At 35.7% G+C, this 14,332-nt stretch overlaps 2 protein-coding genes across 2 annotated transcripts in view; one reads left to right on the top strand and one right to left on the bottom strand.

Annotated features, from left to right (window-relative positions):
- Positions 1-4,638: 4,638 nt before the first annotated feature.
- Positions 4,639-12,332, bottom strand: LOC117322165 (acidic leucine-rich nuclear phosphoprotein 32 family member A-like). Its single transcript, XM_033876935.1, has 6 exons — positions 12,191-12,332; positions 10,747-10,812; positions 9,847-10,070; positions 9,320-9,710; positions 8,424-8,514; positions 4,639-7,804 (listed from the first exon to the last, which is right to left on the bottom strand). The coding sequence occupies exons 1-6, from the start codon at positions 12,286-12,288 to the stop codon at positions 7,697-7,699; spliced, it is 978 nt and encodes a 325-aa protein (XP_033732826.1). The 5' UTR covers positions 12,289-12,332; the 3' UTR covers positions 4,639-7,696.
- A 215-nt stretch (positions 12,333-12,547) lies between these two features.
- LOC117343195 overlaps positions 12,548-14,332 on the top strand; it is a 41,295-nt gene continuing 39,510 nt past the window's right edge. The window contains exons 1-2 of the mRNA XM_033905534.1: positions 12,548-12,722; positions 14,024-14,278. Coding sequence (XP_033761425.1) covers positions 12,654-12,722; positions 14,024-14,278 — 324 coding nt within the window. The 5' untranslated portion in view covers positions 12,548-12,653. The remainder of the gene's footprint in view (positions 12,723-14,023; positions 14,279-14,332) is intronic.

The raw sequence follows: 14,332 nt of genomic DNA, 5'->3' as shown, positions 1-14,332 counted from the left end.
AAGAAGTTTTGCACAACTTTGGCGATGTTTATATTGTCAGCTGAGGATATATACGTGTCACCATTGCAAAGTATATATACATTAACAGGACCGTACCAGGTTAAATCAGCAATAAGAGTTCCTCTTAAGGTATTGTACAGGGGACAGTTAAGGAAAAAAATATGGGAATCTTCACAGGGATGTCCACATTGACAAGCAGGTGAATCGACAAGATTGGCTCTAAAAAGATCATAGCTTAGTGCACTTACTCGATTTCTTATTCTGTTGTGTAGAATATTTAGTTTTCGAGGACCACAGCTGATAAAATGCTTGTCATATATACTATTTACCGTCATAGATTTTTTCAGATTTGTTTTGAAGGAACTCAAAGTAGGCGAGTTTCTGATAGTGTTGTTTAAGTCATTCCACAGTTTTGAAGTAGAAGGAAAGAAAGGGTTTTTTGATAGCTGTACAGTAGACGAAAGCGTTGTTCCCTAAATAAATCTGCATTTCGTAAATTATAAGGAGCTATGTTGCCAACATACATTGGTAGCAGGTCGATAAGAAAACTGGGTGCCAGCTTATTGACTATGGAATAGAATAAGAAAGGGGTAACCATGCAAACCCGTTTCTAGGTCTAAGAACTCTGTTTTTGTGAATATGGACAGCCCTGTGACTTTTCTTGCAGCCTCGAGATTTATCTTTTCTAATAACAATGAATTTGTTGTACCGCAGTTGTCCCATACTTCGCATGCATATTAAAGTAATGGTCGTATATAGGTACATTTTTTCTAATGTGTTCCTGTTTAAAATAAGTTTTAATTTAGATGCGGATGTGTCTTAAATCCATTTATATATACTTCTAAAGTATTTTACATGTCTTAATTGTAAGACTGCGGTGTCCTCCTCATCCCAGAAACATGTATTGTTATATATGACGTTTCTGCTCATCCAAAGCAGCGCCAAGTTAGGAGCGTTCAATAAAGGCGTTAATGACTTATGTGGAAACTTGTAAGGGGGGAGGGGAGGGGGGGGGGGGGGGGGGGGGGATGCTCCTACACAGATTAACCAATGAGTGAACATGAACATGGGGGAGTGTTCGGTGAAGCGATGATGAGTGTCACAACCTATGGAAAACAAAGGGGCGTGACGGTTACTAGTACGTGATCAGGTGGTCGGTACATTTGATAAGAATATATCAGCAGATTTAATATAATTTTTTTATTTCAAATAAATATATTTGTATAAATCCGAATCATGATGAGGTATATTCTATTTGATATGATTGTATATTTAAACTTTATTCTAGCTTTTATTATTTTTTTACAGAAACGCGTCTAACGATTATATGTGTGATACATACACACAAATTCCACCTATATGATAGAATGGTTTAATATCAACACGAGAAGAGATTTTATTGTGTATATGATTATGCGCGAGAATTAAATAGAAAATGATATTATACGAAATACTGAGACATACTGAAGTTTAAATTCTTTCCTGGAAACGAATGCCCTTTTTTCACATTACGCGATTCATATGAATACCGATTTATCATGTATCATTTTGATATCAGAATAATACATCCAGGAGTTTAAATTATCAAGCATTAATTTCCAATCGAATCAAAGCTATAAAGAATTTCACATTCTAAATTTCCTATTGAAAGAGAAAGGTGGAATAAACCTCGCGAGGAAAGGTCATCTCCATGGAGTGAATCTTCACAACTAATTAACATACTAAATATCACGGTTTAATTTACCAAAGGAAAATAGAAGGAAGAACAGATAATAATTGTAACGGCGGCCGTTACTATAATGTCCCCCAAACTACCCCAACAGTTGTAAATTATGTTACCATGGCAACACAGGTTTTCGAAAGTGGTGCCATTGTGTTCGCCTTCCCTCAAAACCCCTATATACCAATTCTCACCGAAATCGAACAATATCTAAATTTCAACCAATCAGAAACCTCTATTCCGTTACCATGGAAACGGACGGTTTCGTCAGTGGTACCTTTGCAATCGGCTTCCCTCAAAAACCCTATGTACCAATTTTCACCGAAATTGAACAATATCTTTTGGCCCTAACGGAACACCACTGAATTGGCAAAATCAAACCAATCTATAAAGATAAGGGAAACCCAGAAGATCCCGATAGCTACAGAGAAACCATCCGTATAAGTTGTTTAGGGAAATTATTTACATCCAGCATAAATAGCCGGTTGATTAATTTTGAAACACAAAATCATATAATGTCTATATTAGTCCGGCAGAATTTCAAAAGAATCATTCAACAGTCGACAATATTTTCATTTTGATAATGTTAATTTCATTGTACTTTAATAGCGGTAAAATTGTAATGTACATTCATTGATTATAGTATAAACGCTTGAAACCATTTCGAGAGCTGGGCTATGGATGAAACTCAAATATATCATTTTAAAGGAAAATGTTCTAGAGTTATAAAAAATATGTATCAAAATATCAAATCATGTGTAAAATACAATAGGGAGATATCTGATTTCCCCCCGTACTTAATCGGGGTTAGGCAAGGGGGAAATAGCTCGCCCATATTATTTTCTATGTTTTAAAATGATCTAGAAATGTTTTTCAAATCACTGAAAAGTGTTCCTTTACAAAAATGATCTCTGAAGAATTTTCAGATGAAATGTTTGTCCTGTCAAAGTATACGCTGATGATGCTCTTCTCTTTGCTGAAACGCCAGATGGGTTACAAAAAGCAATGGATATTTTCCAGAAATATCGTGAAACATGGAAATTGAAAGTAATTGTCGACAAAATCAAAATTATGATTTGTTTTGCAAACCTAACCGTAACTTAAATCTTGAACTTCGTCTAAAAGATGTCGACAAAAATGTCGTCAGTTTTACATACCTGGGTGTAGTAATTAATTATAATGGAAACTTTGTAAAGTCAAGGAATAGACTTATTGAGCAAGCACAAACATCATTATTTGCGTTATATGCAAATTCGTAACTTGTTATTCCAATTCATATACAGCTCTTTATTTTTGACTGTAGTTGAGCCAATTTTGCCGTACGGCTTCGAAGTATGGGGATTTGAAAGCTGAAACACATTGGAACAAATCCACCTGAAATTTTGTAAGAGAATGTTAAAAGTAAGATCTAGCACTGCATCTTTTATGGTTTATGGCGAACTCGGTCGAGTTAAGTGTCAAACTTAGAACGGCACGATTTTGGAATCATGAATCTTATTTGTAATGAAAATAAATTGAGTTGTATATTACTTAAATTACCACTGAACCAGCATGACGCCAGAACGTATTCCTTTAAATGGATTAGAAAGTTAATTATATATATGACGAATCTGGGTTTTCATACGTTTTCGAAAATATAATTTGTATGAATAAGATGTTCTTTAAAAGTCACTTGAAACAAAGACTCCGATATCAGTTTATTCAAAAATGGTTCTCTGACATCGACAATTATTATTAGATTTTTATCAGTTTTACAATATGAAGTAGGTTTTTGTACCTCTCGAAGAAAGAAGTTATCTCCGCTAGCCTTCAGGAATTTCATTTTTCCAGTCAATTTGGGGCTGGTTGAAATATCCAGTCTGTATACCTTTGACAGAGTAATTTAATTATTTCGTTATTGTTGGAGGCGCTGCTGTTATATGGAACGCCAAATTAACATATCTTCAATTATTTGAACCTATCTTTAATTATTTAAAGATAGGTACAATTGAATTGAACCTACATGTGTATCTTTAATTAAATTGAACCCAACTCTAATTGAATTGAACACATCTCTGAATTGAACTGATCTCTAATTGAATTGAACCTATCTTCAATTATTTGAAGACATGTTCAATTAATTGATGTTAATTTGGCGTTCCATACTGTTAGGACTCCTAATGACGTTCACCATAAGCAGTTTCGCTGTATGTGTACAGTATAGAGGCTATTTGTCTCGACCTCGTTTTCCCTCTGCTGCCTAATCACGGGATGTGATAATGTACTATCTGGACTATACACATGTACATGTACTTTCCTCTTTTGGTGTATTTCTGTCGATGCTATAATATTAAGGCGTTTTTCCTGGATTACAAACTTCAGTTCCTTCTTGCTAGTAGCGGTAACGACCACTTTAAAGAATAAAACTTACTTTGTGTGTCGTCAGTCCGTAAAAAATTACATTTCTGACTTAACAACAAAGAGGCCCATGGTTATGACATTAAGCCAGAAGCATGCTGGGATGAATGCCCTTGACCTACTTTCAAGGTCGCAAGGGTTAAATATTCTCCAATACTTCCAGTGATGTTGGCCAAGACCCACTTGACCTTGAATGAAAGTCAAGATCATTCATTCGAACAGAACTGGTAGCAGTTCACCCTAGCATGCTACAGGCCCAATATCGGGTCTCTGGACCTCTTTGTTTATTGAAAAGAAGCCATTTAAAGATTTTAGCCCTGTGAGGCTGAATGTAGGTCAAGGTCACATTTGAACAAACTTGGTAGCCCATGACCCCAGCATGCTACAGGCCCAATATCAGGCCTCTTGGTTATTGAGAAGTGGTTTAAAGGAGAAGTTGATGACAGACGGACAGATGGTGTGTCACAGCATTAGCTCACTTGCCATTTGGGCCAGTCAGCTAAAAACTACACAACAAGGGATGTTGTAATATATATTTTAATGTTGTTGAAGACCTGGAATGTTAAGACAATAATTAAACATTGCTGTGTCAACACAAAAAATATTTTATAGAGTATCATTAAAAGGCCATTGATACATACACAACTTATTTATTATCAGCAACATGCAGCAGTCTGTTGAACATTTCTTTACAAAACACAATACATTTAAGAATTCTATATAGATGTTAAGGTTTCTAAAATGTTTACCATGGGCCTTTCCATTTATGCAGAGAACCGGTTTGTCATTTTTTAAATGTAATATTTATGTAATATCTTGGACATATATCTTGACGGACCTGCAGATGTTGATACAGGGCTTGAAAGTCTTTGTAAAGCTTGGTCTGAAGACAATATAATAACACCAGGTCTGTCTTTATTTCATAAATGAACAACTCTTTTCCAACTGGTTCAAGCATTTGAACTGCCAAAACGGAAATGGCCCTGGCAAGCACAGAGATGATGAAGATGGTTTGGTAAATGAAAACAAAAACAAAAACATTTCAACAAACTTGGTATCCCTTCATCTTACCATTGCTGACCTAATATCATGATCTTGGGCCTCTTGGTTATCAAGAAGAAGTCGCTATATTTTAACACATTTGATCCTGGTGAGTTTGAAAGCAGGTCAAAGTTATTCATTTCAACCAATTTGGTAGCCTTTACTGACAGCAGGCTACTGTCCAATATCATGACCCTCGGCCTCTAGGTTATTGAGAAGAAGTCCAGAATGTAACTTGTTTAAAGTGTGATTGAAATGGGCCACTCAAGTCTCTTCAAAAGGCAAAATAGCAGATCAAAACAATAAGAACAGCCACACAACTACAAGGTTTGCTTGAAAACACTTGAAAGAGTAGCCAGAACAGGATTCTGTAGACACAAAAGAGGCATAACTGCCATCAAAACAGCCGAGTCAAAAACAGAAGTTCAGGTACATGTGCATACTATTTACATCAAACTGTAGGAGGAGAGTTGCCCAGGCAAGATTCAGTCAGCAATCGGAGCAAAGGGGCATAATTACAAAAGCATATATTATTGTTACCCCCACCCTCCCCTTCATCAATAAAATAAACAGTAAATATGCAAAAGTCTTTTATCTTTATTTGAAAAGAGGTCAAATGTGACCTTTCACCTCAAACAATGACCATCTAAATCTAATCGGGTGTAGAATTCCATACTGTGGTGGTATGGTGTGAATATAAAATAAATCTGTGTAGGGATACAAACTGACGGGATTGCTACATTATCCAAATCCTCGTTTACCTGATCACTGACTCCTAATGCATAACACATTGCAGGAATTAAATGTGAACTCAAATTCCGTTTTCTTTGAACATCCACACCAATAAGTCAACACAGAGACAGCCCAGTAGCACTCCATTTCAACTTCCAATCACACTTCAAATCGGAAACGATAAGAATACTACTAGTTACACCTGTCCAACTCATGACACCACTTGGTAGTAATGTCCAAGGGTAATTGCTGTATCCTCAGTTAGTCATTATAAATCTGTCTACAGGTTCATGAGATATTTTGTACACAATTGATTACTAAGTAACCCCCCTTGCTGAAAGTGTGTGTGTGTAGGGAGGGGGTTGGGGGGTTGGGGGTTGGGGGTTGGGGGGGGTTATAAATTTACATGTACCCATGACTTATCACAATTGTACATTAAGAAAATGTTTTAAACACACACACATTATATATATAAATATACATGCATATCACAATGGCCATATAAAATAACTCACAAAATGAAATAACTACATTGTACAAATATGAATAACTACATTCTACAAATATGAAAAGTATATCGCAAACATAGTGGATATAGCAAGACTAACTAATGTAAAGCTGGACGGAAATAAAACCAGTGCTTGAGGAAAAATCAAGTTTACGATATGATGGCAGACTGGCAAACGGTCTTTGAGGTTATGAATTTTTCTCTTTCTCTGGACAACTTAATCCACATTTATCAAATAGTTGGTACCCGGTACACGTATAAACTGAGGTAAAATTCACATCCTCCCCGGGGGCAAATATGAAACCTGAAGGGTAACTAAGAATACTTACACTATAGAAAAGGCCCCACAATGTACATGTCTCTAAATTTGAGTTTTACATGGGTATTAAATTGCCTCCAGATAAACAAATAGCAACACATATTTGACATTTTTATGAGATATCTTGTACACAAACTATCATTTCACCCACACTCATAAATCTTACATTTACATATCAATGTATCGCCCACCCTGAGAAATTTGAGTAAGTTTGGCTGTCTGTATGAACCTTATAAAATGCATTTCCAACTGTATTCTCAAGTCTATTTTTAGTAACAGTGACCTTGACCTTAGGAACTTTTTACACCATTATTGCACGTCATAGTGTATCATCATGGGACGATGAAGAAAGTTTGGCATCCTGTTTTGGCCTTATATCATAAATATTTTTGATAATTGTATTCCAATGTATAGTGTCCTAGAGAATAGGTCACTTGAGCCTTCACAGCCAGAGATAATGTTCAAACAGATAGACAGACAACCTGACTACTAGAGAGCACCATAATGTAGTCCATATGGTTGGAAATGTACACATGGTTAAAAATAACCACTGATGAATCAAACACATGCACATACACCAGAAAGGAAAACACAATCCCTTCATATGTAACATAAAAATGATTAACGGCAATTAGAAGGCAGAACTGTAGCTTTGTCTTTATATCATATGACAAATATAAAAAAAAAATAATAATAAATACAATTCATTATAATTTGATATAATTACTTTTGTAAGTCGGACTCCCAGATTTCAGACCTGGGAGAACCTGAGACACTACTTCTCCAGACAAGTTATTTAGAATATAATAAATTACCATTATACTGGGTACAATAAAACATGTTACACTTGGTGTCATAATAATAAAAATCCAGAATCTCAGCACATGCACATAATATCTTCGAAGTTTCATATGTACAGTGCAGTCTCCATATGGTGGCAGTTTGTTGTGTGTGCGTATATAAGATGCTGTAGTGATGATCAGGAAGGTGGGTTGAGTTTCCGCTGTATAGTACACTGTACTGTCTCCAGACTGTCATTGTCCAACTCTCGTATCAGTATCAAAACTGCCTGTAGTATATGAGCATTCTGGAACAAACAGAAACACAGCATTCAAATTCAGTCTCAAAATTAAACAGGTTCAACTATGGGGACCGAAAGGAATCCACACATCAAGTTTGAGAAATATCCTTCTCATACTTTTCAAGAAATATGAATAAGTTTTTTTTTAAAGATGGACCATGGAAGACGATCTGTCTACTGAAGACCAGACCTGAACACCAAGCAAAAGATAATGCGAGTGTAACAGAGCGCAGGATTAATTAAATTTAAATCACTGCCTCCGCTAGGGATCGAACCCGGGACCTCTGGCTTACTAGTCTTACGCTCAACCGATCGAGCCAAAGAGAAGATCTCCCTAGCCGAGCAGTATATTGCGGCTAGTATTTACCAGGGTTACACGAGCAAAGGGACATTACACTTACAATGGATTCCACTGAAAATTGAACTCAAGTTTGAATAAATTAATAACATTATGACATCTATACATGTAGATAGAGTTGAAATAGGTTGTAATGTTGTTTTTAATGGATCACACAGTTTTTATCCACTTTTACCAGAAACTGAAACCCTTAATACTATAGAACCAGAAATCAAGCAATGAAGTACTTGGAGTTCAGAGTGTGTATACTGACAATATGATTCTTACCCGTGACGTCATTGCACTAGCAGGAACAGGTCTAGTTGATGTGATCTTCTCAAATGGCAGAGGCTTTAATCCAACCTCTTGTCGAATTTTACTGAAATAGGGTCAAATTAAAATGAGAAAAAAGAATCTTCATATATTTATATTGTTTTACCTAATGAATAAAAAAAAGTTACTTGAGCATTCATTAAATCTTATGTATTTGGAGCTAAATATCAGTTGGTTTTTAATATATACAAGAGGCCCAATGGGCCTACATCTTTCACCTGGTACTCACTTCTAAGATAATTCTAGGCCAGTTGATCAGAAGAAGTAATTTGAGTGTTTTAACAAAGACCAGTGACCTTGAAAACCATAAAACTTTGTCAGGCTTTATCCTAGGAACCTACCCTCCAAAACATCTTGATTATAGGCCTTTTTATTATATTGTAATAAAAAGAAGTCATTTGAGTGTTTTAACATATTTGACTACTTTGACCTTGAAAATAGGTCAAGGTAATTTAACTACGAGGAAAATGTATATCACTTCATCCTAAGTACCTGCTGTGTATGTCAGGACCATCTTCTGAAATTTGAGAATATATATTTTTAACATAGTGGACCCTTATGACTCTGAAAATAGGCCAAGACCATTTATATGAGGAATAACCTTGCAAAATATCTTGCCTCAGAGATTCTGAGAATAGGTCAAGGTCATTCGTATGAGGAAAATGTATTGTTTTCTAACCCAAACACTTCATGACCAGATATCAGCACTCAGTTGCTTGTAGTTTTATGGAAGAAGTTAAAAGTTAAAAGCGACAACGGACAAGAAATCCATCACCATAGCATAAAATTTGTGCCATGTGAGTTAAATATAAAGACCTGTATATTACTACTAAAACAGAAGCTTATCTTACTTAGTTTCTTCCCATGTCAGTGTTACAGGGTCCAGTGGAGCACTTTTATGCGGTTTGAAATCTTTGTCTTTGACATTGGACTGCTCCTCTACATCATTGACCTCAGTGGCAGATTCAAATGGACGGGTGTCATCCTCTCCTTCACCATTCAAACCCAGGTGACTGGAGTCACCAAGCATTTCTGGTTCTTTGTCAGCAGGTGGGGTTATTGTTTCTGGTTCTCTGTCATCATTTACTTCTGTACAGCCTGTAATATCGGAACTAGTGGCTTCTGTGCCTGTAACCGTAGGATCCTTAGGGTCCTCAGGGTCCTCAATCTCCTCAGGGTCCTCAGTGTCATTTGTCAGCAGCTCAGTAGCGGCAAATTGAGCCTTTTCACTTTCTGTTACAACTATAAGAGAAAAATGTCAAAACAAGAATTAACTCTAATTATATACATAATTATGTTCCGTGTATTCCCGCTGCTCAAAGTCCAATAAATCCATTGAAACGTACAACAATCAAAATTACACTAGAGACAGACTTACCAATATTGTCCAATTTTTGTAGAGTTGGCAGCGTCTTTAGAACAATGGATCTGTAGTTTTCTGTCTCTGCACATGGGTTGTCGGCAAGCCATAGGTTCCGTAACCGTGGCAATGTGGCAAGGTGATTGATTTCTGATAGATCTTTAATCTTATTTTTTCTGATGTAAAGTTCTTGTAAATTTGGACAATAGGAAAAATCTTCTAAAGTTTTTATACTGTTGACACTGTAAAAGACATCAAACATTTTGCAGTTTGGGAGTTTGCGAGTTGCAAATAGATAAACAAGAATGTATTCTTAAACTGACTACAAGAGGCCAAAGGGCATGATCGGTCACCTGACTCATTAAAAAAAAATCTGGCACTATCTAGTGTCCACTGTATGGTTGAATGTAAGAGTTCTAGAATTAAAAAACATGTAGAATTCTATTTAGAATCTGAGAGAGACAGATACTCCTTAGGTTTGATGACATGGTGGACACCTTATAAGTGGTGCCCGTGCATACATAGCAACAAAAGTTTCTGAATCAAAATTAGACTTACACCATTAAGAACAAACAACAGGAAATATACTGAAGTTATGTTGAACAGCTAATTAGAGAATAATTGAAGTTTCCAGTGTAGTATTTATCTCATATATATAATTCCCTTTTTAAGACCTAAATTACACTTTAGATTTCAAGCAATAATGAAGTAAATGTAATGCCCGCTTGTAATGTGTTACAATACATGTATATTAATATTTCAGATATTCACTAAAAGGAAATCTAATGCTATATACCTCATAGGCTATGTTTTAGTGTACGTCGATAAAAATCTGAGAATTTGACTTACCACCAGAGTCACCGAGATTTAATAATTTTACATGATAAAGGCTTTTTTAATGTGTTTTTGTATATTTACCTCAAACTGCAAACTTCTAGATTAGGCATTCTGCGAACCACACTAACATTTTCAATATCAGAGCCCCTGTAAAGAAAATTCAAACATATTTAATACTTCATATACTTGTGCCTTGAACTCACAATCTATGACACAATATATATAGTTGGCCCTATTCAACACCCTTAACAAGAGTACAGCGGGGCAGAACAATATATGCCATATATAGTGATATGTACTACCTTGCATGAAAGATTTACATCACCTTAAGAGTGGCAGCTAGCTAGCATGATATGAATCTTACCTTCATTATAATGTCAATGTTTGATTTTCTCACAGTCTGAGGAAAATAAGTAATCAAAAGTCTATACCTCATCCAACACAACTTGATATATCTGATTATAAAGTCTACCAAGTCCAAAGAAATTGATAAAAAAACTGTAGAAGGAGATCTCTGGACAAAATTCAAGTATCAGATATAAACAAAGTTCAATAACTTCTGCAGAAATATTCAAATAAGTTTTTGGAGAGAAACATAACCGTATACCATGACTATAAGCATCTGAAGTGCAAAAGAAATTGGTCAAAAAATGTAGGAGTAGAGCTGCAGACAAAATATCAAAAACTGAAATAAACAAAGGCAATCAAATTTTGCAAAATAGCCGACTCAAAATTCTTTTCATGACGCAACATTATATCATGATTATAAAGCCTACTAAGTTTCAAAGGAATCCGTCAAAAAATCTAGGAGGAGATCCTTGGAAAAAAAAGAAATACTGAAATGAACAAAGGGATTCACACTCTTGATAAAGTATCATCATTTTAGTTCTACCATTTCTGGGTCGTGAGAAGAAGACTTTTAAAATTTAAATCAATTCAGCCCCTTAACCCTGTCCTTCATGCCCCTGGGGTTGAGCCATAGCATTCACAATCTTTATTGACCTTTGGCCATGGAATGTGTCTGCAAAATTTCAATGAAATTGGTTCAGGAGTTTCTGAGAAATAAAAAATGTAAATCGTTTACGGGTGCACAATGCATGATAAACTGCACACAACAATGGACAAAACACTATCATAATAATTAAGTCACTTGGGAATTTGTCTAAGATGACCTAAAACTGCCCGCAAAAGTGACACCTAAAAACTTGCTGGGGATGTTAATAAACAACATCTGAACAAACACATGTTGCAATTAATTTTGATTAAAAAATAAATTGATAAAAATGGTAATTAATAAAAGAGTAAATACAAAACGAACTACCGAAACTCTAGATGTACAGGAACAAATAAAATACAAGTACCGAATTCGAAACGACTATACTGGGCACGTACCGATACTATTAATTTAATGTACTGTGTTACTGTAATATAGGAACCAGCTAACGGTTAGGTGTACTTTCTGTTCGCATTCCTTTTGGTTTTGATCGAATCGGTCAAAACACATTCATGCTTCAATAATATTTACCAGAAATTTAATTTCTTGACACTTTCAAGATCAGCCGCCCTGGTTCTGGCGAGAACAAGAGCGTCCGACAATTTCTCTTCCTGGTATTCCATTTCCATGTACTGTAACCGTTATATATGCACCGGGTGCCTACTGTATGTAGTGATCGGCAAATGTTTTGACCGGAAGTTGTGATCAAAAATTACCAAACGTAAGAATTTATAGGCCGAACAATTATTTATATGAATTATAAATATGAGTGCATATGAATATTTAGAATTTTTTTGTGCATATGGCCATCAAAATGAATTGAAAATTATGAATTAACTGTTAAAATATTGCCCTGTTTCCGGTCAGGTCCGCAGATATGGCATCCATTTTGAAACAAGTTAAGCGGGAACATTGAAATGGATACTGTCAAATATCGAATATTTATTCATCAGAAACAGTGAAGTGGCTAGCCAAAAGTCAAACCAATGTTGCTATGGCAGGACAACTGTTCTTGTCCGATTTGCAGTCTGGGAAGCATGAAACGATCGGACAAGACATTGAGGTTATTTGCGTAAATTTGATAGGGTTGTTTACAATCTGACGATATATACTGTATACAGTGCTGCAGTATGCGGTATCCACTGGAACTCCAACTAAAAGTGAAGGGAAGTCGAGACTATCTCGACTTTCTGAATAGTGATTCTCTGGACCCAAAGTCCATAATCTGTTAAATATCTCGGACTGAATAATTACAATTTATTAAATCAAATGTGTGGGAGGGGCGCTTCGATTTACCCCATAGTATCTACCACATACTAGTCTATGATACATAGTGTAGGATAAATCGACAAGCTGGTGTAGGAGTGCAAAGGATTTGTTTCCTCAGTACTGGGAGGGCGGTTCGGAATTCAAGTTCATCCTCGCAAATTACTGAGCTGAGCACATATATATCATTGCAGTCGACATTATACTTACACACTGGTACTCATTGTAGCTGCTATATATAATAATATAATTTTAGGCATGGCCTATGTGAGAGCGCAGCAATCCCGGTGCCCATGGAATTCGAGAAACAAGCACACATAATCTAGTCTACTAGAATAGTAAATCCCACGTTACAAAATGAATATATTGCCAACAGATCTATACACTGGTTTGTAATAAAGTATATATCAACAAGAATAATGATTTAGATAACTTACTACAAAAACTAATCGTAGAATAAGTCTTAAAATAGACTGATTAAGCGATGACAAGGTGACGGGACAGCAGATCTCGCAGATGAGCAGCAGACGACAACAACAAAATTCGGAAGTCCTCTTTATTTTATGTGCTATATTTGGTAAACTTGTATGCAACTGCGCTCTCTATTATTGCAAATTATTCTCATATTTTTTTCTAATTTTATTGCAATATTTACTTCGGCAGTAAGTCTGGTTCTTTACATCCCAGACTTGTTTTGGTAATTTAGAATACTCAAAATCTTCCCAGAGATATGTACCAAACATAACATACCTGGATATTGAGTCAAGAGTTTTAAAACTTCAAGCAAAAGTATATACTCATGAGATGATTTGCTATGCATCTGTCTGCTCAAATTCCTGGGCACAGATTTATTTACACAAAAACGAGATGGTTGTACTCAGAAAGTTAAATATATTCGTTGAAGGAAAGTGTTGACTGCAGTACATATTACTGAGAAACAGATCTGAAAATGGAAAAAGTATTTGTATGGTAACTTCAAAGTCTAGATGATAAGCAATGCAGGTCCTATGGATTTAACCTCTTGTTATTTTGCTTAAGTATGGTGTCCAAAGTATTTCTTTAAGCATTCAATTTTTTTGTTGATCGTTTCTTATCTAGAACTACCTATCTACATTGCTGTGTAAAAAGAGTCTGGCTGACAAGGGGGACAAGTCAAAGTATGGATTGTATGCAGTCAAATTCCTCCACACATCAGTGTCACATGTGAACAACAGTCAAGTGCCAACTAGTCTTCTTCAGGCCCTTCATAGTTGTTACTTTGGGTACAAGATTGCAAGGGATGATCTCCAGCTGAACGAACCATTGACTGTGCTGAAGCTTCTCTACCATCTCCTAACCAAATTTCCACAGAAGGTTGTGCTAGACACGTATTTATATATTTTTGATATATGCATATTATTTTATTGA

This window comes from Pecten maximus, chromosome 2, assembly GCF_902652985.1.
Source record: "Pecten maximus chromosome 2, xPecMax1.1, whole genome shotgun sequence".
Lineage (NCBI taxonomy): Eukaryota > Metazoa > Mollusca > Bivalvia > Pectinida > Pectinidae > Pecten > Pecten maximus.
Note: the sequence above shows the minus strand (reverse complement) of the source record. Positions and strands in the feature narration are given on the sequence as shown.

What these genes read in the sequence shown, in the direction of transcription:
- LOC117322165 (XM_033876935.1), bottom strand. Translation starts at nt 12,288, where the DNA reads ATGGAAATGGAATACCAGGAAGAGAAATTGTCGGACGCTCTTGTTCTC. An exon ending in CTAGAAGTTTGCAGTTTGAG is followed by an intron (nt 10,071 to 10,746) that starts GTAAATATACAA and finishes TGTCTTTTACAG; the next exon opens with TGTCAACAGTATAAAAACTT. An exon ending in CTAGTGCAATGACGTCACGG is followed by an intron (nt 7,805 to 8,423) that starts GTAAGAATCATA and finishes TGTTTGTTCCAG; the next exon opens with AATGCTCATATACTACAGGC.